The sequence below is a fragment of the Hirundo rustica genome, chromosome 1 (genome assembly GCF_015227805.2).
Source record: "Hirundo rustica isolate bHirRus1 chromosome 1, bHirRus1.pri.v3, whole genome shotgun sequence".
Lineage (NCBI taxonomy): Eukaryota > Metazoa > Chordata > Aves > Passeriformes > Hirundinidae > Hirundo > Hirundo rustica.
The window spans coordinates 83,112,650-83,137,377 of record NC_053450.1 but is presented as its reverse complement, the minus strand read 5'-3'; the positions used below and the strand labels follow the sequence as shown (position 1 = coordinate 83,137,377).

Below are 24,728 nucleotides of genomic sequence, written 5' to 3'. Positions count from 1 at the left end.
GAGACATCAAACAGCTAGTAAATGGGTTTTCCTTTTGTTTTCAGCACAGGCTTCAGAGTCTTTATGTATTCACAAAAAGAGCTAGTTCTGAGGTACTGGATAATGACACATTGGAGGTTTGATTTAGAAGGTGGAGTATTGTCTTTGAATAAATGAATTGCTGTGGAATTTACATACCTCTGAGAATCATCAAAGCTTTTTTTTAGTGAAAAATGGGAAGTCTGTGTCCTGAAAGATATGAAGTTTTTTTTAAGGCTGAGCTGGCTTTTCCTTTATAAAACCCTCTTTTTATGGTTTGATATCTCAAACACTCCAAATAATTTCTGATACAGAATTTGACAGCTGGGGTGCATTTGTACCTTTCACTTCCCGGCATTTAAAAAGGTTGCCCGCCCAAACCAAGTCAGCATGGAACAGAGATTCATTATTCCACAGTACATATCACACAAAGGTTTGTTGTAACTCATTAAAACTAACATTCTCAGTCCTGCTTGATGGTATCTATATGTGAATAGGAATGCTAACAAGCTCTGGATGAGCTCAGAGTCTAAATATAGATTCAAATTTTCAATCTGATCTTTTGCTTTTTCAGCTGAACTAAATCCAAGTTTAAGAGTAGAATTCTCCAATTCCCGGGAGAGAGTGCTACCACCTTGATCCAAATGCTGTGACTTGGTTTCATCTCTCCTGAAGGAAAAATTCTTGCATAAATTATGTAGGTTTTTGACAGAAATATGTCTCTGATATTGCCAAAGCAAGAATGCAATTGCATTATTCTGCTCTCATTTCGAGCCCCACTGTGTGCTCATGTACAAGGCAGGACAGATCCTCAGGAAGCCCAGTGCGCTCCCTTGGTCTCCTTGCAGGCCACATCGCTGGAGACAAGACAGCTGCTGCTGTCCCTTGTGTCCAGACAAGGGCAAAGATAAAGGCTGAACTGGTAAGCAGTCAGATGAAAACTGGGCCAGGAGAATGACTGGCAGTTTATTGCTACCACAGGTCCCAGGCAAATGTAGAGGCTGAAGAAACATTTCTCCCCCATGCTCTGTGCTAGAAGCAGCTGCAAGACACATCCTCTATTGTGCACAGATTTCCTTGTGCCTGTGCAGCATCTCTTAAATTCTCAGAAAGACCTTGTATGAAAGGAGGAAGCAATAGAAGAAACTAGTTGAAATGCGGTTCTGTCAAAAATTTTAAATTAATTAACTTGCTATTTATCTTGTAACTGATTTTTTTTCTTCTTTGCAAATAAAAAAGTGGGATGTAATACCTACAGCAAATTACTTATTAAGTCTTATTCCAAAATAGGAATTTAAATGTAGCCTACCTTTCCAAACAAAACAATGTCAAGTATTAATTATTTGCACTACACTGTTATTCTTTTTTCACGGTTAATTCCAAGGGAAGCACCCAAATGACATTCAAAGGTACTAGCACAAAAAGCTAACATATTTTCATAGGACTTGCATGGGCACACTTTGCTAATTCTCAGGAGTTCAGATTTAGTTTTCATTCATTGCTGTCACGTCACTTACAGTACTGCATTTTTGGCTGCAGGAAGTCAGCTGTGGTGTCGCTAACTTAGTTCCTTTATGCAGCATTGTGACGTTAACATCAGCTTGAAAAGTGCTGCTTTGTCCAAATCTAAACAGCACATGCGAAATTGTTGACTTGGCTGAAATGCTTAATGGGAATAAGTTTATTCAAACGGGTCTGGCTCTTTTATAATTTGACAAAGTAAGTATTTGATATGATAAACATTTCATTTTAACTTTCATTCATTCTGGCTTTTATACGATGTTATGTTGGTATCTTGTGAATTCAATTATTTTCAGATATTCTGTAGTTCATTTCCACATCTTTCAGCTGAATTACTTTGGTATTCCCATTTTGCGGTTAAATCTAGATTCTGTATTCTTCTTTGAAATGAAATATCAGGATTTTCCATAGATTAGCTGTTCCAACTAACTGTAATACTATGTTTCAGATTCTTATTCAGCAAGACATTTAAATAAGCAGCTAGCTTTAGGCATGAACTGCCTGTTCATTGGGGTTTTTTTCTTCAATTTTACTTTCACTCCAGCTTCATATTTTGAATGGACTTAAAATATCTTACTGTCTTAGCACATTTTAATGCCTTAGTGTCTATTGCAATCACTATCTTAGTCAGATTTCCCAAATTCAATCTCCGGTACAGTATCTGGAAGATAAAAAAAAGAAAAAAAAGAAAAAAAAGAAAAAAAAGAAAAAAAAAGAAAAAAAAGAAGAAAAAAAAAAGGTTCTGGACTCTTTCTAATATTACCAGGGCTGTAATATTGAGGGCTTCTTCCTCAAGATATTAAGGATTTTAAAGTACAAATATTTGTAAAGCCATATGTATATTCAGTCATTTGTAAAGTGGAAACTCAAACTCATAAAAATAAAACCAGCAGAGACAGTTTCTTAATGGAATGTTAATTTTATTTCTTCATATCCCAAAGAAAATACATACAAGGTCAGTGCATTTAAAATATATTCCAATTATACCATTAAATCTGGTCTAGAAGGACGATTTTAATAAGCTAGTCTGTCACTTCTGTTTCTCAGTTTGCATAATCCAGTCTCTTTTGATCAAGGATTTTTAATTATGTTGAATTGGTGCTGATTCTGACTTCTGGATCACAACCTAGTAAGAATTAAGTAGACAACATCAACTAATTTTTACATTTATTTAATGAAATTATGGGTGTGTATTTGTCAGACTTCAGGACTTCATCTCTTTCAAGCTTTGAGGAGTTGACAAGCTAGGAAGTTAAATGTAGACTTCAGTCTCTCCTTGTATATAACAGGAAGAAAGGAAGGGTAAAAGAGAGAATCTAACACATGCAAATATATTGTCAGTAAAATACACCAACAAAATTTAGCCTTACATTTGTTTGCAGATCATTTTCATCTGGGGTACTTTAGTAAATCAAATCACAGCAGGAAGACAATTCCAGTGACTGATGACTTCATTATGCCTCTGAGGAGTTACTATAGCAAAAAATCTCAGCTAGCAATTTAAAAAAGATCTGATGTACAATACAGCAGTGCCAGTTTCAGTGTCTTTTTTTTTTTTTTTTTTTTTTTTTTTTTTTAATCAGTATGCAGAGGTTCATATTATTCCTGTGTAGGTCAAACACAAGTAGAATGCAAAACTTTTTTTTATAGCACCTCTGAACTGTAAAGTGCTACTTGGGAGCATCTCAATGTTACTACACTTGGACACATATTCAAATATAGCCAACCATGTATTGGTGTATTTTTGTATTTTCTCAATGTCATATCAGACCAAAATTTATTTGTTAAGACTTAGACTGATGCAATTTATCTCTACAAATACATAGGTCACAAATGGTTATGCAGACTTACAACCAGGACAGATATCTGCTTCATGTTTTGCTATCATTTCATTGTTTTCTGATGCTCAGCAGCTTGCTGTCTAATGTAACCACAAGTCAGGAAGATTTGTGGGTCAGGAAGGGATGTGTGTGTGAATTTTTCATAATGCATTTTCATAATGATATTGTGAAGGTTTCCTTTAATGGAAGATCAAAGGGTCTTTCATCTAACAGAGTTAGGGCTCAGTTTGTTTAAGAAGAGAAACCTTCACTCAAGTAGAGGAGAAAATGGAAGGTTTTCATTGCAATATCAAGTGTCTAAAGATTTTATTTTTAATCATCAAGAAAAATTGACAAGCAAGTGACAAGTCGTATATATACAGCCTAATTGCATCTTCCCTGAATGTCAGAGTGAAAATCAGATTTAGCATCTCTATTACATGATAGAAAAAAAAAAAATTACCCTGTCAAAAAGATGCAGACTCAACACATGCCCCTAAATTCTAGCAAATATCCAAGATATTAGCACCATAAAATTACATTTATTGCAAGTTAGCATCTCTCAGGCTACTGCTCTCTGCTGATTTCCTTTCTTTCTTACTGGTTTTCATGTTTTTTCTTGCTGTGTTTATTTCCATTGCTCTAATCTCTTTCTGATTTTTATTTTTCTTCTTGCACTTGGCTGTTGCATGCTATTAAGGTAAAAAGTAGACAAGCTTTCTGCTGCACTGCATCAGGTTTGACACCTCTACTAAATTTTGCTCAATAACTATCTGATACTAAAATATGCAAAGTACTTATATGGTATTAAAGAACTGCCCTTTGAAAGTTAGATAAGTTTTAGCACACACATTCAATTAATAGCAAAGAGCCAGTAGGCAGCACTCAACAATGAAAAGCATAGTCCCTATCCACTGTAAATCACTTATAATTAGGAGCTGGTGCTGGTGTGAAATGCAAAGGGTTGTAGTTATCACCACAGGGAAGGAGGGAAGCACTCCCTTTACTCTCCAGTGCCATTAGATATAAAAAAAAGCAGGTTCCTACAAAGACTGCAAGGGGCCTGGGTGTCACCCCAACCAATTTTTCATCTTCACGTTAGCATGCCCATATCTATGAAAATGTGCTACAAAATATGTTCATTCTGTCCTGGGGCCTCACCAAAGTCAGCAAAACATTATGCTGCTCTTTAAGTGAGTATGCTCTGCTGGCCCAGAATGCCAGAGAATTGCTGCATGTCATGATACAAATTCAAGAAAACTTTAATTAAAGTTAGAAGGCTTAGTCTTGAACAAGAATTCATGTGTAGGGCATGCTATGCAAACTGAAGATAGTTTCTGCCAGAAACATTTTGTATTTAGCTCATTCGTCTAGGAAATTAAATTTATAATATTTACTGCTCTCACAAGATGAGCTATGAGCTTAAAACTTACTCATTACTGTAAGAAATCTTGATGAAAGATAATTGTTAGCAGAAGTGTAAAGTATTGATGGACTAGATTTTTATTAAAACTGCACTGTCGTATTTTGATCAAAGGCTACTATTGAATTTCCAAGGAGCCCAACTCAGAAACCTGCTGAAAATTGACCTGAATTTAATATTGTTGCAATTTTCAATTCCTCCTCTTGCTACCTTGTCAGTAGCAATGAACTTTAATTAAAGAACACAACCATTTAAAAGTTCTTTAATACTCTATCCAGTATGACTTACGTACTCCAGTATTCACTGAAACAATACACAATTTACAAAAAAAGAAGACTTAGATATAGCTACTCCAGCCTCAACATTTCCTCTACTTTCTCTAAGAACAGTATATTTTGATTTATGACAATTTTAATTCATGAAGCTCATGAGAGTGACTCTTATCTTACAAGCCTTGCACTGATACAGGTGAGATCGGAGCCTGGGTGTGCACATGAGCTGATTTTGAGGCATTCCTATTTGTGATTTAGAAAAGATTTTATTAGTGCCCTTTTTGCAGGTGTTTTTTTTTGGTGGTTTTTTTTTTTTTTTTTTTTTTTTTTTTTTTTCCATGATAGAAATAACCACATACATTAGTTACTAAAGAGATTAGGATATAATTCAAGATGCAAAGGCCATGCAAACACAGTCACACATACCTAAATATGCTCAAATATGTGAGAGAACATTTACCATGCACAATATTCCACATTCAATCATACCCTACAATTCACATTATTACAACTGAGGATACTTTTGTGTGTGCTGACATGATAAAAGCAAAATCAAGGCTGTAAGAAATTTACAGGCTGGCTGAAGTAGTATATGCTTACTTGACAGGGTTCTTGGCAGCATCTGGATCCTGAGCAGTTACTGTTCCTATTATACTGTTTAATGGAACATCTTCTTTCACTTCCATTATGTATGCTGGTCTGCTGAACATGGGGGGTTCATCTACATCCTCCACTTGAATTCTGACTGTAGCTGAGTCCTTGAATGGCCCCAAGTACAGGAATCGAGAGTCCACATGAGTATTGGTAGCTTCCACTTTGAGAATATATAAGTTTTTACTTTCGAAATCCAGTGCCTGGGAAGGAAAAATAAAAGTGTAAGAAGTCTGTGGGGACTGCTGTGATTCTCAGCCAGATGAGAAGGATGAATGGTGGGAAGTCATGGAGAGGCCTGTGCTAGATAACAGGAGCTTGAACTGGAATTAAAATGCCAACAGAAAGGAGAAAGGGCTCTATGCCCAAATAATACATTAGAAAGAAAACCACTTTTTCTATGCCTGCAACTACTAAACACCAGTTTTCTCATACAGCCTTAACTCTTCTAGTCTGTTATTGTGTCATTTTTGGCATTTTGATGATTTCTTATCTATTTCTTGCCCATAAGCCCCACACACTAAAGAAGGGAAGATTTTCTACATGTTGCTTGTTTAGATTGCATTCCATCACCAAAATGAAACACTGTGGCATCTAGCGTCTGGATATCCAGGACCACCCACAAAGCCAAACCTGATTTTATGATCGGCTAAGACTATAGCACACGCTGTTAAAACTACGAAGAAACAACATTTAGGGAGTTGCTACCTAGAGAAATGTGGGGAAGCAGTAGTCACCCCATTTTCATTTTTTCCATTACACTGTAGAAAATTCACAGCTTCTGTCAGCAACAGACAGAAATACAAACGGAGTTAGACTGATACCATAATCAGACCCTGGGAGGCATCTACTAAAAAACAAGCAATGACAGGTGTCGTACTGATATCAACAAGCAAGTGCATGTTCGGAAAATCTACACAATGTCTATCTAGTGATGACTGAACTTGAATTGATGAAGGATGATATCTGTAACCTTATCAAGTTTGCCTGATAACCCACTGTAAACAGTATTTCTCAAACCTTTTCTGACAACCAGTGTGCAACACAGTAGATGATGTCCACTGTGATCTGGCGAGGCACTGATTTTTTGTTTTCTAAAGCAAAAGCGTGCTGATAGATATATCAAATTTTTACAAAATGTGAGTCAAAAGAAATTTGACAGAAAGCTGCAGAATCAACATCCTCTTATAATGAAAAATAAGCAATGTGATACTCATTATTTCTGTGTTCTTAGCACAGTATGTTCTACTAAATGAGCAAAACCTGTAAGCATCATAGGGAGAAAATCTCAGTTGGATGGTGGAGCTTCCATGAGTTTTTCTGTGAGTAAAAGAGTCAGGCTGTAGAATTTTTTCTCAGTTGTACCCCACTCCTCAGGTAATTTACTCTCAGGTCCTCCAAAGTTGGTACATTGGTTTAGTAGAGGAGGTATAAGAGGAAGGATACCAACTACTTACATAAAAGAAACTTTCCATATGTAGAGATTCCCATCAGATAGAATTCAAATTAACAGAACGTACATGTACCATAAAAAAATGAAAAACAAATATATGCTAGAAAAAGGTTTGACTGGTGTTCCAGAGGCTGGGATTAAGTGTGTTAAGATGTGTACCTTTTTCACAGTTATAATTCCTTCCTGTGTGTCCTTGTCCGTGGTAATTCCAAACATGTCATATCCATCCCCCTCAGTGATGCTGTATTCAATCTCTGCATTTTCATCCACGTCAGCATCATTAGCTTTTATCCTGCCAACCGGGGAGTCCAGCGGTGTAGACTCAGGAGCTCTGAACTGGTATGTGCCTACAGCAGACAGAGGGAAATCTGGTTAGTCAGTCTCACGGTGCTTTGGGCACCATCTCTCAGTCCACTGTCCACGCTGGGCATGTGCAGGTGAGTTAGTGAGTTGCTGGGTCTACAGGCCTTCCTGGGGCAAAAGCCTTCAGCTTCTGCCCTGCTTTCATGCCGGTAAAAGTTACTTACTTTTCTATCTGTTTTCTCATAAGGAGGATAAGAACTTTGTTTTGCTACAAACATGTAACTTTAGCAACAGATGTCTGTTTCAGGATGTTCTCATGGCTGTATCAGAAGTGTGTATGAAAAATATCTTGAGGCCAAAGGACAAACATTAAGAATTGTCAAAAGCTAATGCAGCTTAGTAACACTGAAGCTGAAACCAGAATTAAAAATGTACCACATTGAATTTTTGTCAGAAAAAACCTCTACTTAGGGAGTGTTGGCATTATGAAGCTGTATCTTAGGTTTTTACATTGAAGACGCTTATGTCCAGAGATGTATAATTAACTCATTGGGTGTAAAGTGTTATATTTCTTCTTAAGCTGCTCTAATTTGAATGGAAACTCTTTGCCCACAGCTAAGAACAGACTTTGAACCTAAATGACAAGTTGCTTCCAATAACTTTCCCAGTGACTTAACTGCTAAAGCTCACTGATTTGTCTGATAGTATCTGCAATTATTTTCTGTAACAACTGCTCTTGACTTTGACACACACTGACACTCAGATACACACAAATCATACAGAGAGCAGTGGTTAGACAAAGTAAAAAAGAAAAAAAAAATAGAAAGAAGGGAGTAAAGAGAGAGGGAAGGAGAAGAGGATGAAAGCTGAATCACTTTGAATCCCTTATGGCAATGAATGGTCATTAATAGAAATTAGCTTCTAAAAGAGCTTGCACAATTGATACGCATAAGCATCACACAGATATCTACCTAATTATTTGAGACAGGAGCAGTAACTAGGCAGAAATACCTGGTATAGTTATGTACATTCTTTTGTTTCATCATGCAAAGAATATAGGAAAGTTTACTGCAGCAAATGCTTTCTGTTTATCAATACTGATTTCTATAGAACTGCTCTTGGGATATTTTTAGCATACTTAAATAAATTTGTTTCAAAACTTCAATAAATTAGATTATAACAGATACCTTAAAATGCAATCAATCATGAAGTCAGAGAAAAAGAATAGCGAACAAGAAAGACAGTTTACGTTGAACAGTTATTTAATAGGTAAGAAAAATAGAAACTGCTTCTGCACATTAATTCACCTCTCAGACTGTCAACTGCAACTGGAGTAAAAATATTAAATATTCATTTCCCAGTCATTGTAATTAACCTTGGCATGATGCTGTTTCTTAGTTATGTGTTCTCTTTTGCTTTCCTAAAGGTAGTTTTGATACTTAGTAAATTCACAACAGAAGAAACAGTATCTAAGGTGAACAAAACAAACAAAAAAAACCCCAACAAGAACCATTTTTATCCATTTTAGTGTTACAATATAGAATGTAAATATTCCATACTCTGGGGGAAGCGAGGTGGATTGTCATTGACATCCGTCAGTGTGATGTTCACGGTGGTGGTTCCTGATAATCCTCCCATCTGGCCTCCCATGTCTTTAGCCTGGATGACCACTTGGTACTGCTCCCTGTTTTCACGGTCCATGTTCAGTAAAGCAGTTCTAATAATCCCTGTAAACATGGAAATGAAAGACTGGGGAGTTCACACGTAGTGACTTTGACGGAAATTCTTATTAAAAGAACAAAACAATCTCTGTGTAGCAAGTAAACTTTGCTCAGTACAAATATTTACTGTTATGAGATGGTTCATTAAATTACAGACTTGTCATGTCACATCTCAGGCTCCTCCCCATGTGACAGACACAGTATAAGTGTTACTCACAGAAAGATGTTCTACTTATTTGTGAGCCATGTTATTTTACATAACTCTTTACTCTTCTTCAGTTCCATGCTAAAATCTCTCACTGAACTGGAAAAAGACTGTTCATTATTTTGACAGATGTGGCAAAAAAAAAAAAAAAAAAAAAAAAAAAAAAAGAAAGCGCTAACTTCAGCAAGATACCATTAAAGACTGCAGCAATATTAAATAGAAGAAGAGAAATTAATTAAGAAAATTATGAGCATCCAAACTTGCCTGAATATACATACTTCTATTTATACACTGATTGAAATGATTTGACAGTTACTTCCTTCTTCAAAGGCACAAATACCAGTTATAAGACCAACTACTACTGAAATTCAATCATTCAGATTTACCACAAAGCAAAATGTTTGCATTCTCACTGGGTCTCACAAGGTAAGAACTGGCTCCTTTGTAGGCAAAAAGTATGAAATTCAAGTACTGAAATCCATGACAAAATTCACAGTGGTTTTGAAAGAGACGTATTTCACTCTAGGAGCTCTGCAATGGATTTCCATGGCAGGAAGATCAAGACTGCGGTTTACTTAGTTTCCCATCCCCCCCACAAACCTCTCGATAGAAGATTATTACTGGTGAAGTCCCAGCTACTTTATCCTTATTATATCTCTAGAAGAGCACATATTGTACTATCCATGTCAGAAAGAGTGCATCAGTGCAAAAATCCTGGCTTCTGTTATAGAATACCTTATGCTTGAAGTGAAGCTCTCTTTGATCTTGGCTCTCCCTCTTTTCAGAATTGTGTGCACCCTTTCAGCTCAGGTTTCACTTTGAGACATATAGTTTCTCTTTCCTTTTCCCTTCCTTTTCTGGGTCTCTCAGATTTATGTACGAAACAATCCAAAACCTGATGAACTGTCTGGGATAATCTATTTCTTTCCTGTAAGGATGATGATGAGAACTGATTTCTATAGCTTTCAGCAACCTAACACAGCGGATGTTTCCACTGAAGGAGTTTCTTGAGATGGTTTGGTGTTTTTTTGGAAAATTTAGTCAAAAAGCTCAGGAAGAGACTATTTGTGTAGTCAGGTAATCAATAGTAAACCAGATTCAGTCAGACACAACACGTATGTTGTACAAGCACAAGTTCCAAAGCTTTCTGTTAGTCAGATCATTAAAAATTCCAGTCACTGTGTATAATTTAAATATCTTCCAAAAACAGAACTCAGAACTTTGGGATTCTATTTGTGATCTTCTAGTTTAGCACAACAGTCAATTTTACCCCTTCTATCATTATTCTTAATTAAGATTTCTTTCATAAACTTAGCATTAAATTGATATGTTGCAGATGTACAGAAATTATAACTACTTTAAACAAGTTTTGAAGAAGTAGACAGAGAAAAAAACTCACCTGAACAAACTCTCAGTCTTAATTTAGCCATTATGAAGATCTATGAGGATTAAGCACTTTTCCCACACCCACCTGTTTCTCTCTTTCATCTGAAAGCCAACCTATTCGGTTTAATTTAAGCATCCACTGAAGTCTCTGTACCCACTGCTTGTTAAAAATGATTAAAAACTGATTCACATCCAGTATTAATTGTATTTATTAGACTTTGCTGGTAAGATTAAAATAATGTAGGTGTCATGTTTACAGATGTATTGGTCTATTAAATTTGTCAGATTTTGGATTGAGTAAGATATAATCACTTCAAAGTTTTTTTAGTAATGTATCCTAGCTCAGCTTAGCGTGTCATTTTGAATTACAGACATTGTCACAGAATGACAGATAAGGTCCCCTGACCTGTTTCAGACTCGACAGAGAAATATGGTTGTCCCTGGAGAATGCTGTAGACAACTTTAGCACTGTTCCCATAGGTAGGATCATCAGCATCAGTTGCAGTGACTTGCACAACAAAGGTACCTGAAATAAAAAATTAAAGAAAACAAAAATTAATGGTTTTAAAAATTTTTATTATTATTATTTTTTAATATATAAGCAAGACAGTTTATGATATAGAGAGAAAAAAAAAATCATGCTCAGGTCAGACTTATGGCACTTAGAAATATTCTTATTTTGTAGAATTTTCTCTGTTCATGAAGAACATAAAATGATACCTATCTTATTCTCAACACATTCAAACACAGTTATTGATCAGGTATGTGGATCCTTCATTGTGTTTTTCATGAATAAAACAGAAATGCAACACTCTCCAGATATTGTAAGCACCCAGATTTTGAATCTAGGTCAAGAATATACTTTTGCAAATATACTAATGCTTATAAGGTATTTGACATAGAACTGTAAATATGGTTCTTCATGTGTCTTCTAGATAAGGAAATGGTGTTGAATCTTAGGCAAAGTGTTAAGAAACATAAAAAAAATTAGCTTAGATTTTGGCATTTAAAACCATTTGTGAAAAAAGTGTTCACATATTAAAATGTGAATATTAGGTTCTCACTTCACCAGATGAGTTTTCATCCATGTGACAAGTCCCATGAATGAGGGGAGAGCGTATGCCCCAAAGTCTTTATTTTCATATTGCTTGAGCTTTATTTTAATTTCATTCTTAATCATGATTAATTAATGCTTCTCTCCCTGGACATTATTTCAAATTAGAAATGTGCTTCTTAGAATTCAACCATCCATTGCTCTCTGACAAAGAAATCAAAATGTCCTCCCTAAGAATCAAAGAATCAAAACATGTCAACTTCTCAGGGAAATATCTCATCTTAAAATCATTGTCCAATGATGTTCTCCTTTTTTTTTTTTTTCTTTTTTTTCTTGTATGGATTGATTTTTATAGCTCAATATGTTTTAAATCAATAGAAAGGTTTCAGTGGACTTCAAGGGACTTTTGAGCTCTTTTCTTTTGCATGGAAAGAATAACGAAAGTCATAGGAAGTTGATGGCACATCTCAGTGGGTGACAGAAATGTGTACAACCCCTTCTGTACCTGCCCTTTTCCGTTTTGTTTACCTTCCTGAACTAAATAAGGGTTGCTCATCAGATCTAGGAATAGTATTGACACAGATGACCATGAAATACCTATCACTAACACATATTAAACTCAGGTATCATGTAACAGAGCTCAACTCACTTTCATTGACATTAAACCAGATGGTATTAACTTGCATTTTCTTTGTGGTAAAACAGAGGGAGCATGTTTCACCCAGCTGACACCCCTGATTCCAGCAAACTGTTGCCACTATTTTCCTGGATTTTTTTTTTTTTTTTTTTTTTTTTTTTTTTTTTTTTTTTTTTTTTTTTTTAATGTCTCATATGCTTTTAGTCCAGACTCAAACAGTTGATGTCTCTATTCAACACCTGTAAACTCTGGGCCTTTCAATAACTCCATGGAAAAAAGCCAGACCAGAGACTGAAATCAGTTATTAGTTAGCACCTACCAACATCTGACATTTCGGGAATGCTGGCATTGTAAACGTCCTTTGTAAACATTGGCTCATTGTCATTGATATCATGGATCTTAATGATGAACTCAGATTCTGGTTCCACTGGTCTTCCAGTCCTTCTGTTTATAGCCTGGGCACGGAGTATGTATACAGGCTTTTCTTCCCTGTCTAGTCTCTTTGTGGCCTGGATGTCACCAGTGTTTTCATTGATAATGAAGAGGTCTCCTGCTCCATCTCCAGAAAGGATGTATTTAAGTGATCCATCTCCTTTATCCTGGTCTGAATGCAGCTGGTGGGGAGATGGGAATTAAAAAAAAAAAAGAAAAAAAAAAAAGAGAAAGGAAAATAAATAAATATTTGGGACACAATTCTAGATACTTTAACTGATATAATGACATATGATTTCCTATCAGTAATATTCAGCCAGAAGGCTGTAGACTGCTTTTGGGAAATGAGCAGAAACAGTGAATAGATAGAGCTGTGTCTTGATGTCAGAATTGAAATGGTCTGCAATATTATAAGTAATTGCCTGAGGATAACTATGAACTGAAGCTGCAGACCACTTTCCCAAGCCAAATATATATCAATCAAATCCAAACACAAGTGGCTTAGGTGGAATCCCAGGAATATATAGGGCAATGATATCCTACAGTGAAAAACTGTAGTGGGTTTGGGAATTGCAATAAGCAAAGAATTAAAAAGTGGCCAGTCAAGATGCTTCTTTAGTTTAAATTCTGTGTGTTTGGCTCTTATGCCCCATGGACATTATGTAATGTATCGCATAGTGCACAATAAAACAACCTAGCAAATACATACACAAACAGCAGATAAATACATACTTTCACAGATCTGGCAAACTAAGGGCAGAGGCAGGGAGGTATAAGAAACAGTTATTGCACTGGGGGTGATCAGTTGCCTTGTCCAAAGGGGCACGGATGGAGCTGAAACATGGTGGGGGAAAGGGAAAGAAGAAAATGATGGTATTTAGCATACAAAGAAAGAGCTGCCTGAGCCATCATCTTTTATTTCCCTAGATGATTTCCACATCTCTTGGAATGCTGTTTTAGCAGTTACACAAGAGGTGTAACTGATTAAATGATACTCTAATGGGCATTCCTTGATAAAGCCTTATTTATTCCCCTGGCCTTAAAATCCAGGTTACTCAACTACAACTTATTTTATTGTCACATTAGAGAAAACAAAAAAAAAAATTAAAAATTAAACATTAAAATGGCTTCCAATGTGAGAGAATAGGTAATGAAGTTAATTGGGAAAAAATCTGTAAGGTAGCAGATTTCTGGAAATAATTTCTTTCATAGAGAAAACATGTTTATGAGTAAGGAGAGCTGAATTTCTCAACCAGGTCTTTGCTTATCTTTTCTTGACTAGGAATTAGGAAAAAGAGCCCTGGTTGAGTGTTTTGCAAAACACTTAGCACTGCTGGACAGCATGCAGAGGACAGCAAGATTTGTAGATTTAAAGAACCTTGGCATAGACTCCAGCTGTGCCTGGCTATGCCTCTACCATGCTGGAAGGGAAGCCGCCAGCATGACCATACGGTCAGTGTTTCAGGCTTCCTCCAACTCAAATCAGAAATCCACAGACAACACACTTGGTGGCACAGTGCCCCACTGTGTGCGCATATGCCAATGATCCCTAGAGAAAGTGTGTTCCTTGCAAAACGTCTGCCTTTAAGGGCAAAACTCTCTGTCACCACACATTCCAAGACTGTCCAATAATACAAAATATTGTAACTGCGGCATGGTTAATCATTAGCAGACATGCTGAAGCACTCTTCTTAGTTTTCTCCTTCAGGGAGAAAAATGGGCATTCTGTGTAATTTTGCACGGAGTCCTTTCTCTTGATAATAAGAATAGCAATAAGTAGGCTCTGTGCACAATTTGTCATAAACAGATTTCACATCCCTTCACAAAACCAGTCGATAGCATTTGCTTTGTTTTTTGGATAACAAAGTTTCCCAGAAGGTTAGTCTTGAAATTTGGAATAGAATTTAGGTCTCTTGAGTCCTATTCAGCTGGCCAATTTCCTTGGCCAGGGGGCCTAGAGGAATTATATTATTTACTAGACATAACTTCAGACTCTAAAAAACATCTATCAGACCAGCTTGTTAAGATGTCAGACTATTCCTGTCTGCTGAAGGAAGTAATTTCAATAGGTTATTTGAATGGAACTTTCCTCAAAGGCAACCTGCAACACAAAAGGCATGAAAATAATTTTGTTTTATAACGGTGTACTTTTATGATTGTTTCACATCAAAAATTCAACTTCTGCTTGCCTTGAAAGCCTGTTTAACTTTGTCTGTATCAGAATGGGACAAAACCAGCCCTCAGCAGCAGACTATCATTAATTCGTATGAGTCATGGAATAGTGCTGTTTGGAGACTCAGTAAAGACTGAGCTCTCAAGCTCATTTTTATCATCATTTTAATTAAACTTGGTTTCAACGAGCAAAGTAGAAAAAAAGGTCAAGATAGAAAAGGTGTTGGAACCAGTGGGAATAGTTTTCCATAATATTCTTTAACTAGCCTAGGCTACTTAAAGAACTGAAAAGGGAAACTGGTATGATTTTTTCCTGTCAATTGTTTATTAATTAATTGTTTATTAATTAATTGTTAATTAATTAATTAATTAAACATTTTATTAATTGTTTATTAAATTTCCACTTCTCCAAAATTAACCCACCAGTGTAAGACCCACTGTGACTCTGGATACCAAGACAAAGTATATCTCGGTGTCATCAACACTGAGAATGAGGTGATCCTCATCCATGGTTCAATCTTTAGACCTCCATCTAAATCACTATATTTGGGGAAAAAAAAAAAAAAAAAGCATCCTCTGACAAAATCCATTCCAACTTTGTTATCTGTAGTTTTACTACTTTCCTGAGACATGACAGAACAAACTAAGTGCTCAGCTACCCAAGCTGTATGTGGATTATTTACTGTGAGAGTCTGACCTGTGGGAGGTCATGTCCTCCTTGTATATTCCAGAGAGCTAAGGCTGGCTGAATACTTGCCCTGCAAACCAACAATGAATGCATGAGTGTACAGCATATCATCACATGTGGCCTCATCAACCTGGTTCACAAAGGGTCACTAAAAGAATGACTGAAACCTATTTGATTTCAGTAAAGCTCTTGCCATAAGGTTTTTGTGGGATAGACCTGTATCACACCACCTGCTCAATTGCTGGGACAGTAACTATATTACCAAAATAGTTTGGATTTCATTCCCCTCTATTCAGAAAAAAACCCAAAAACAAACAAAAAACCCCCTAGCAAATCTCTGGAAAAGTTTCTCACAAATGACAAATTTGCAAAACTGAGGAAAATATAAAAATAATAAATTATTATTTTAGATTACTTTATCTGTCCTTGATTGGGTTTTTTTTGGTAGAAAAGGTCTACCCAGGCAAAGAAAATTTTCTCTTTTATTTTTTGTTAGTTTATCTTGGAAGTAGTATTTTGTTTGTGTGACCTGTATGAAGAGGGAAATTGCTACTGTTAGGTTAAAAAAATAAAATTGCAAATATAATTAAAGGACAAAAAATAGTGCAAAATGAGTCCTGAAGAAAGGTCTGGAGGTGAGATGTACTTAAAAAATACAGTTGATGGGTTTTGTATATAAAGCTTAACACCACTGTGAGGTTATGTGGATGAAATGAATGGTAATAACAGCCCCATTTTCTTTTAAGTTAATTTATTTTTCACTACCCGGGCACCTCATTGCAAAGAAAGTTTGCTGTAATGAAGTATGTGCATAAATTACACTGCAGATGCTGTTAGCAGGGCTGTTGCTGACCAGTACAAGATATTATAGCTTCACTCTGGTTACTTGTCTGTATTGCAAAAAGATGTACATTATTCTCTGTATAGCGTTAGTCAAATAAAAGGGCCATGGCAGATAGTCATGCGATAGAATAAAACGTTTGGGACACAGCCCTCATGCAATCTGGCCTGTGTCATATAACCATTCCTCAAGACAAAGTTAGTACAGACAATTCTTTAAGTACTCCACTTTAGAACAGATTTTTTACTTCTGATGGAACTCAGTGTTACTCACTGGCATTCATTTCAGTTGGTGGCTGAACTCAGCAATACCCCAAAGGTAAGCAAAATGGTGAAGAACTAAGTCTATGCAATAAAAAGTAAATTCATCAGCAATTGCACTGTATTAATATTATAATAAATTGATTCATTCAGAATCTCATCTGGACACTCTTCTGACATTGTCCATCAATCACCGGCTAGGGCTGAGGATGAATGACAAATTAAAGATTTTACTATGCCCAAGGCATACTTTTACTCATTTTATTTTAATACCACTGTAAAGTGAACCATCTGGTTTGCTTTTAATGACTTGCAGTCAGATAAAAACTCTCCAGCCTCTATCTTTCTTCTGTTCCTCCCAAGTGTCCTGGCCCAAACCTTTCAAATACATCTGCCTGGACATGGGGAAGGTTGCATTTCTCCTGGAGGAAGAAGTGTTTAAAGTGAACTCAGGACTGCAGCTATAGCTCTTTGTATTGGACATTCTGCTTGCTGTCATATACATGATTACTTTAAAGTGAGAGCTTGCTTTTTTTGTGGTTTTTTTTTTTTTTTTTTGTTTTTGTTTTTGTTTTTGTTTTTGCTTTTTGTTTTGTTCTGTTTTGTTTTGTTTTAAATTAGCTACAATCCAGAGTAGCCTTGCTCTCCACAGTATCTCTGGCAGAGCCTTCCAGAACCTCCAAGGGTAGTGGCAATAGACTGGCTTTGGCACAACATCAAAGAAAAGGGAAGTGAAACCTCTGCCCAAAGTATTTTTACATTAACAGTTGATGTTTTAAATTTGTTTCTGGACTGAATATATTGACAGTATTTGTGTTCATCTCCAACAGATAGCATTGCTTCATTTTAAATAATACTCCAGGAAAATTTTACTGGCATTTTAAGAATTAAGTGAGATCCATTCTACACTCTCAGGAGTTCCTTCAGCAAAGCATAGGGGAAGAACTTAAGGGCATCTTCCAAGTGCTTTTGCAGTAAGACTATAAACTGCCGTGGCACAGGAATAGCATCTCCCAGGAGGGTGATGGCAAGGCCTGGCAGCCATGGCCTGTCCCACCAACCCAGACAGGAGCAGGGCAGCCACAGCTGACCGGGACAGCCCCAGTGCTGGGTGCCGGGAACCTCCTGGCAATGGTGATTGCTGGCCAGGGCTGTTGGGAACTGGAGACTGGCCCTGCTGTGGTGTTTCTGGGGCAGGACCGGGTGGTTGACCTGGAGTCTAGGGTTCTGGGCAGGATGACAGGGACAGTCAGACCTGGGCAGTGAACTTGGAGCCCTGTTCTCGACATGCTAAATTCACCTTGATATGAAACTTTATGAAACATCAGGATCAAAACTGAATAACTGAAATGAGATCCCATATGTTTTAATAGGTTAAGACCAACCACTAACTTTTTTGTGTGTTTAAATGGAATACACCAGAGAGAAGCGGCTTTCTAGCATGGATATTTGTAACAAGGTTGTACTGAAAATGTAGTTTTACATCTGTGGTAATTAAATTACAAAAAATTGAAATTACAGGCCATGACTATTCTCCAGAGTTAAATAACACCCTCCTCTACCTCATTCTGTAACACTGATTTAAACAGCATAGTTAATCTCATTTATGAAGTGGCTTTAGGTTATGAAAGACAGCTGTAAATTGCAGTTTAGCTCCCACTAATGTCATATTGCTGGTTATGATACCTGGCAATTCAGAGGGTAAAATGGTTTTCTATTCACCCTACAGACCAAGTTCCTTTCCCTTTCTGTGAATATTACATGCTTGTCACTGAATTTCAGAGCAGTTACTGAATCTCTGCAAAGACCAAAGTCAATTGACCTTGGGATGTACACAACTTACAATTATGCACAAATAACCTGCCTGTTACATCTTATTATTTGTTTGCGTTTTAAAGAGTGACTTGAAATCCTGGGGTTGGTGTGGTCCAATTTTTGTCTCCTAACACATGAAATAGAGACCAACTACTAAAATAGTAAGCGGGCAGTTAGTAGTTAACTAACAAAGAGAATAATGGTTTTACTCCTGAGAATATTCATAGCACATGACTTCGCTCCAAATTTACTATATTGAAACACCAAAATATTGTCTATTAATGAACAAATTCAACTACATGTATTGGTTGAGGTTACACAGTGCAATACTGAAGCATTTAGAAAAAGCAAAGCTTGCAAAAAGAGACTGCGAATACTGTAATGATAAAAATAATAACAACCTTGCACTCTTCCTTGGCTCTCCTGTTGCTCTTTACCCCCACAACATCAACAAAACTCCTCAATTACTATAATAACAAACTCCTTTAGTATCATCAAATAATCAGCAACAAACTTTTCACTCTACTCGGTGACTCTGTTTTAAAAGGAAAATGTCACATTAGGTAGTAAGAATTTATATGAATAAGTATTTATATGAATAAGTATTTATATGAATAAGTATTTATATAAATTTTGGTGAGGTTTAAGTACACACTTCTTTCTAACACACAAAAAATAACCCCAAAACACTACATATGGGTTCCATATACCTCCATATACACAAAATATATCACGTATCATCAGGGCAAACACCTACACAAATAATTTATTTCAAGACATAAAAGATCCTGCCTTCCAGAAGATATTCCAGAATGTCCACAAAGAGATCCAACCTCACCAGAAATGCCAGATTTCCTATGGATATTCGTGCCATGTCCTTTTGGTCTGAAGCATACTAAGCTCTGAATCCTTCCATATACCACACAACCCATCTAACTCATCCCTAAGCCAAAGCCTCCTGTCTCTCTCATATCACTCACCTCACTGCATGGTGCTGGATACTTCCTGCTCTGGCCCTTGTCCTTAAATCCTCTAGAAACTGCAAAATAGTGCCACTTCTCATGTTCCCTACATACCTCCTGGAGAAGAACCACCATGGGCCACAGTTGGTGGTGGTTCATATTGTCTATCTATGGAACACCCAGCTGATCAGTCAAGACAAAAAGTAGGTTTGCCTGATGTAGCTACTGTTCTTCAAACTGTACATGAGATTAATGATTTTGACATCTTTATTCCTCTTTAAAATTAAACTCAAATAAGTTAATGGACTATAGAACTATTTAGAGGAGGCCAATGGGCAGAGATCAACACTAGACTTCTGAACCTGACAATTAGACGGCTATTTGCTTAAAAATAATTATTAAGACAGTGGGAGAAAGATGCTACAGTGATTCCAATTCTTCTTGTTGTTTACAGAAACTAGAAGAGATGATTCCTTTCCATTCTTAAATAAAGAAATTTGAAGATTATAGTAAGATTTATACTCTATAGCCTCAAAAATCAAGAGACAGACTTCGAAGCAAGATTCAAACACTGCCATTTTCAAAGAAAATAAAACAATAATAATAATTTAAAAATTGACAAGATTAAAAAGAAAGACAAACAGACCCTGTGCTAGCAGATCACAGGACCATGATGCCTGATGTCAGGAACAATGCTTTCACATGGAGCTCTGTTTCAACTCTTACCATAGGTACTTAAAGTAGATTCCCACTCTTTTGTATCTCCTCACTAACCTAAGATCTACTGTCCTAAGCCATCAGCAGTCTTAATTTTTCATCACTTTCTTGCCCTTACAGATGTCACACTTTATGGATTAACTGAATTGATTACTTGTAGTGCTTGGTTTAGTATGGTAAGTAAAGTTCCTATACCATAGTTAATACAGTAAATCTGAATAAGGTTCAGTGAGAGTGATTCCTGAGTATTTGAGTTTATTAATGTAGTTTTATCTTGCTTGGTTCTCACCATACCTAGCAAAGAAAAAGCTGCAATGGGTTCACAGTTTCTGTTCAAAGAAATAGCTCTTCTGGAGAGTAGAAATGGTCTTGTTTCCCAAACGAGATGCGCTGTTCTCGTGCCAGCATTGTTTCTGTTTTTAAGAGCCTCCGCCCACATACATACATTCTTCCTTATTCTGCATTTACAGATAATAATTCCATATGCTCTTTTGATTTGTTTTGTTTTGTTGTTGTTTTTTTATTGTTTTTGTTTTTGTTTATTTTTGTTTTTGCTAGGCTCCCTATTTTGCTTGCAAAATAGGCACTTCTGAGTACTCAGCTGAAAACCTGTTTACAACCTCAGTATTTGTTTTCAAGTCAAGTGGATTCCAAAAAGAGACAGTGAAGAAAAGGCCAGATATGAAGGGCTGATGCTCCTAGCTGGCTTTCTGTAATTGCTGCATTTCAATTGGCCTGACTTCTGTACAAATGGACATAGGTCTCAGAACAACAATGTTAATATTTTCCTATCTGTGTTAGAAATGAGTACAAAAATCTGCTATTTTCACTGCTATATCAAACTAGTTCTTCCAGACAAAGACATTGTTTTGCTCTCCTTCTTCTGCTCCTTCTCCTTCCATTTTATGAACATGCATTGTCTATTATATTTTTTTTCTTAATAACTCCTATTTCATGAACATTACATTTTTTCCTGTTTCTATTCCTTCCATTTTCAATACCTCTGTTTTCCTACTGTAGTATACTGTTATGACAAAGAGTAAGATTGAAATCAAAAATCATAGAGTCACTGAATAAGTTGAGTTGGAAGGGATTTATCAGAATCATCAAGTATTCCAAATCCTGACTCAAAATACTAAATCTATAAAAAAATAATGAAATAAAGCACTGAAGAATTACTGACATTATAGGAAGTTTCTACTTTTTAGGGTGTTGGCTTCTTTGGAGTTATCTAAAAATACACTACGTCTATTTGATTTTGCTTACATTTTTTATCCATAAGAATTAGTATAGCACACCCAAGAATACATCAAAACCTGGCTCATTCAGCTGTGGAATCCATAACAGGCTGTGTTTTTATAGAAAGAAAATACATGCAAGATAGTCTGTTTACAAAAAGTGTATCAACCCTGGTTGCATTCAGACAGGCAGATTAGCAGAAGAACTCAGTAAATATTGAAATAATAATCAGAAAAAAATGGTAAAGGATATGAGAATTCAATACTTGAACTATTAAACATAAATCAAACGCTTTATTCAGATAAACACCTCAATGCATAATGTGCAGAGAGTAAAACAAAAAAATCCTCTACGGGTAACCTTTAACTTAAGTACTGGCTTTTTTTTAAAAAAAGAAAGTAGCCATGAGATTCAAGGGGAAGAACAACAAAAAAGGTAAAACTGCACCCACTGCAAACAGGGGAAAAAGCTTTAAGCATTCAGGAACAGCACAATCATCTGCAAAACATATTGTCCTGATATTAAGAATTGCAGGAGAATTTGAAAAAAAAATCACGGTGATGCTGTCTTTCTGTTTCTCAAGAGTATCAAAATGTCAGTGAACTTTCCCATTCATTCGCAAAAGTAGCAGCGACAATGTGTTCCCTGTAAATGAATGACACCAAAAGAGGCTAAAACCAGTTTTACAGAGATGAACAAGTTCAGAAAATGAACAGATCAAAAATCACTAAGCATATTTCAAGATTCAGAAGCAACCAGGTACTCGAAAGGCAAAATGAGTATAAAAGATGGTGGCATTTGATTTCAAAACAAATAGAACACAGAAAAGGCACCATAATAAGAATAGAGGGTGCTGGAGTGGGGGAAAAAAAAAAAAAAAAAAAAAAAAAAAAGGAATGGAATAAGAATTTGTCATTAGATCAGAGACAAGACGTAACATGTTCTCTCACTTTGGAACCTCAGGCTCACACCCTTCAGGCATGCTGGAAGGTCCAGGCAGGCTGGAAGTCCTGCTGTGAGGGTTGTATGGGAGGCCACATAGCCTAAGACAGACAGGGACTACCGTTTGGCTGATGTTGAGATCCTTGACTTAAGGAATATCAGCCAAAATGTACTTGGGAACCTGTTGTTCTGTTTTCAATGTATGGAGCTAAGAATAAACATCCATTCCCTGGTGACTCACACTTTTATTACACACCCTTCAAAATCACAAATGAGTTTTCTAATCTGAAGTGCAAACATGCAGCCACAGCTAATCAGCTTTACAAAAAATCAACAGGAATATGTCAATCCTTTCAACATTGCCTGGGACCTCTCAAGTCTTCTCCCTCTTGGGTTCCCCAGCTGCTTCTGCTCTTCATTGTGATTAAGCAGGGACAGGGGCACAAGAGCTTTTCTCCTGTGCTGCAGTACACCAAAGAGCAAACTTATTCTGATGGCCCTTCTCTCTAGGGGCAACAGATTATCAGACCTTAATGAATATCTGACAAAGCTGCAAACTAGGTAAAGGGATCTCCATGTTCTCTTGACCTGAGTGCCGCTTAGCACTTCTGTGGTAACACACTTTATTTGTTCCTCTTCCTATTATCTCTAAGCCAAATTATAGCAGAAATTTACAAAGTTTGCCCTTACAAAGACAAATAGGTCTTTAACTTGTAAGGTACAAGAGACCAAGGTGTCAAATCTGATCTCTATACATATGGTCCCTTGAGTTTCAGGTCCTTTCATTGAATTTCTTGCTTTTCTTTGAACTACTTTATAACACTAGAAAGAAGCAGTCTTCCTTTTAGACTCTAAGGAACTCAAAACAATTCTGAGCAATACCTGACCTCTTACTTAAAAAAAATAATAATAAAAAAAAATAAATAAAATAAAAAAAAATCCATGGTTATATACTGAATTTTCCCAGTTTTACTTAGAGCATTTGGGTTTCATTATGCCTTTGAAAGATCAAAGAGCTCTCTTCAACTAGACAGTAGTGATGTAACAATAGAGCATTATACAGACTTCTGCAATTACCCTCACAAAAGCGTGAAGATCTTGTTCTCTCAAGGAAGGCCAAGGTAGTTTAAAATCCCTGCTTCATGCTTTTGGTCCATCTATTTAAACATCTTTGTCAAAACAAGAATTATAAGGACCTGGTAGACATAAGGATTTGCTTTAGTTGAGACATTGGCATTACTAAAAATTATAAATTGCTTAGCCAACTCCAGACTTCTCACAACCTAATTCAGGTTGACTAGGAGTACTCTCTTCAATAGCTGAGAAGAATAATAGAATACATTAAAACCCAATATTTTATCTAGTGTATACAATTCAGTGATCAGGAATGAAAATTCAAGCCTCCAAATTCTTGAAAGAGCTCTAAGAGTCATTTTAGGAGACAGACATTGCTAGTACTGCAAGTCTACCACTTTAACTGGATAGTCAGTCAATGGCTTCAAGCGCTGAGTCTTAAAAAGTAAATGGGAAACTTAATTTGAGAAATCACCTATGATTTTCTTGGTATACAAAAAAAAAAAAAAAAAAGAAAAAAAAAAGAAAAAAAAAGAAAAAAAAAAGAAAAAAAGCAAACAAGGGGTGAAGGGGTGAAGCACCTTTAAGAGTATGTCTTTGACAAAAACACAAGATATGTAAAGGAAAGGCAGACTTGTATGTTACAGTGTGTTAATTGGGTTTTTATTGTGTTTCATTTTTATATTGTGTTTGTAATGTTTTCTATTGTATCCCCTCGGAAACTGTATCACATGGTTTGTCCCTGCTCCAGCCACACTCATCCCCCACACTGGAATGTAACCCAACTCTGTTCCCCTCCCACCTTATCCCGGACTGGGCAGTGGCTTGTCCCTGCTTCTAGGCTCGTTCCCCCCAGGTAAAAGCCCTGTGAGAGCGAGGGGCAGTCTTTTTCGCCTGGGAACCGGGACAAGGAAGGAGCTAGCTACTGGCTCCAGACTTGCCAAGGGGCTGGAATCCAAATAAAGCCTTGATTTTCCCCTGGAAAGAGCAGACTCTCTTTCTTTTTGCCATCGATGGTCGTCTGGGTCTCTCAAAAGAACTCCCTCACTTGTAGCTGCAAATACACTGTCAAGTTTTAATATGGCCTTTGTCACATTCTTCCTGTCTGATCTTAGATCACTG

The 24,728-nt window shown here is 36.5% G+C and overlaps 1 protein-coding gene across 1 annotated transcript in view; it reads right to left on the bottom strand.

The window, feature by feature from the left end:
- The window catches only part of CDH6 (cadherin 6), a 111,624-nt gene that overhangs the window by 16,446 nt on the left and 70,450 nt on the right, over positions 1-24,728 (bottom strand). The window contains exons 3-7 of the mRNA XM_040060806.2: positions 12,784-13,078; positions 11,180-11,299; positions 9,021-9,188; positions 7,318-7,505; positions 5,655-5,908 (exon numbers count right to left, since the gene is read on the bottom strand). Coding sequence (XP_039916740.1) covers positions 5,655-5,908; positions 7,318-7,505; positions 9,021-9,188; positions 11,180-11,299; positions 12,784-13,078 — 1,025 coding nt within the window. The remainder of the gene's footprint in view (positions 1-5,654; positions 5,909-7,317; positions 7,506-9,020; positions 9,189-11,179; positions 11,300-12,783; positions 13,079-24,728) is intronic.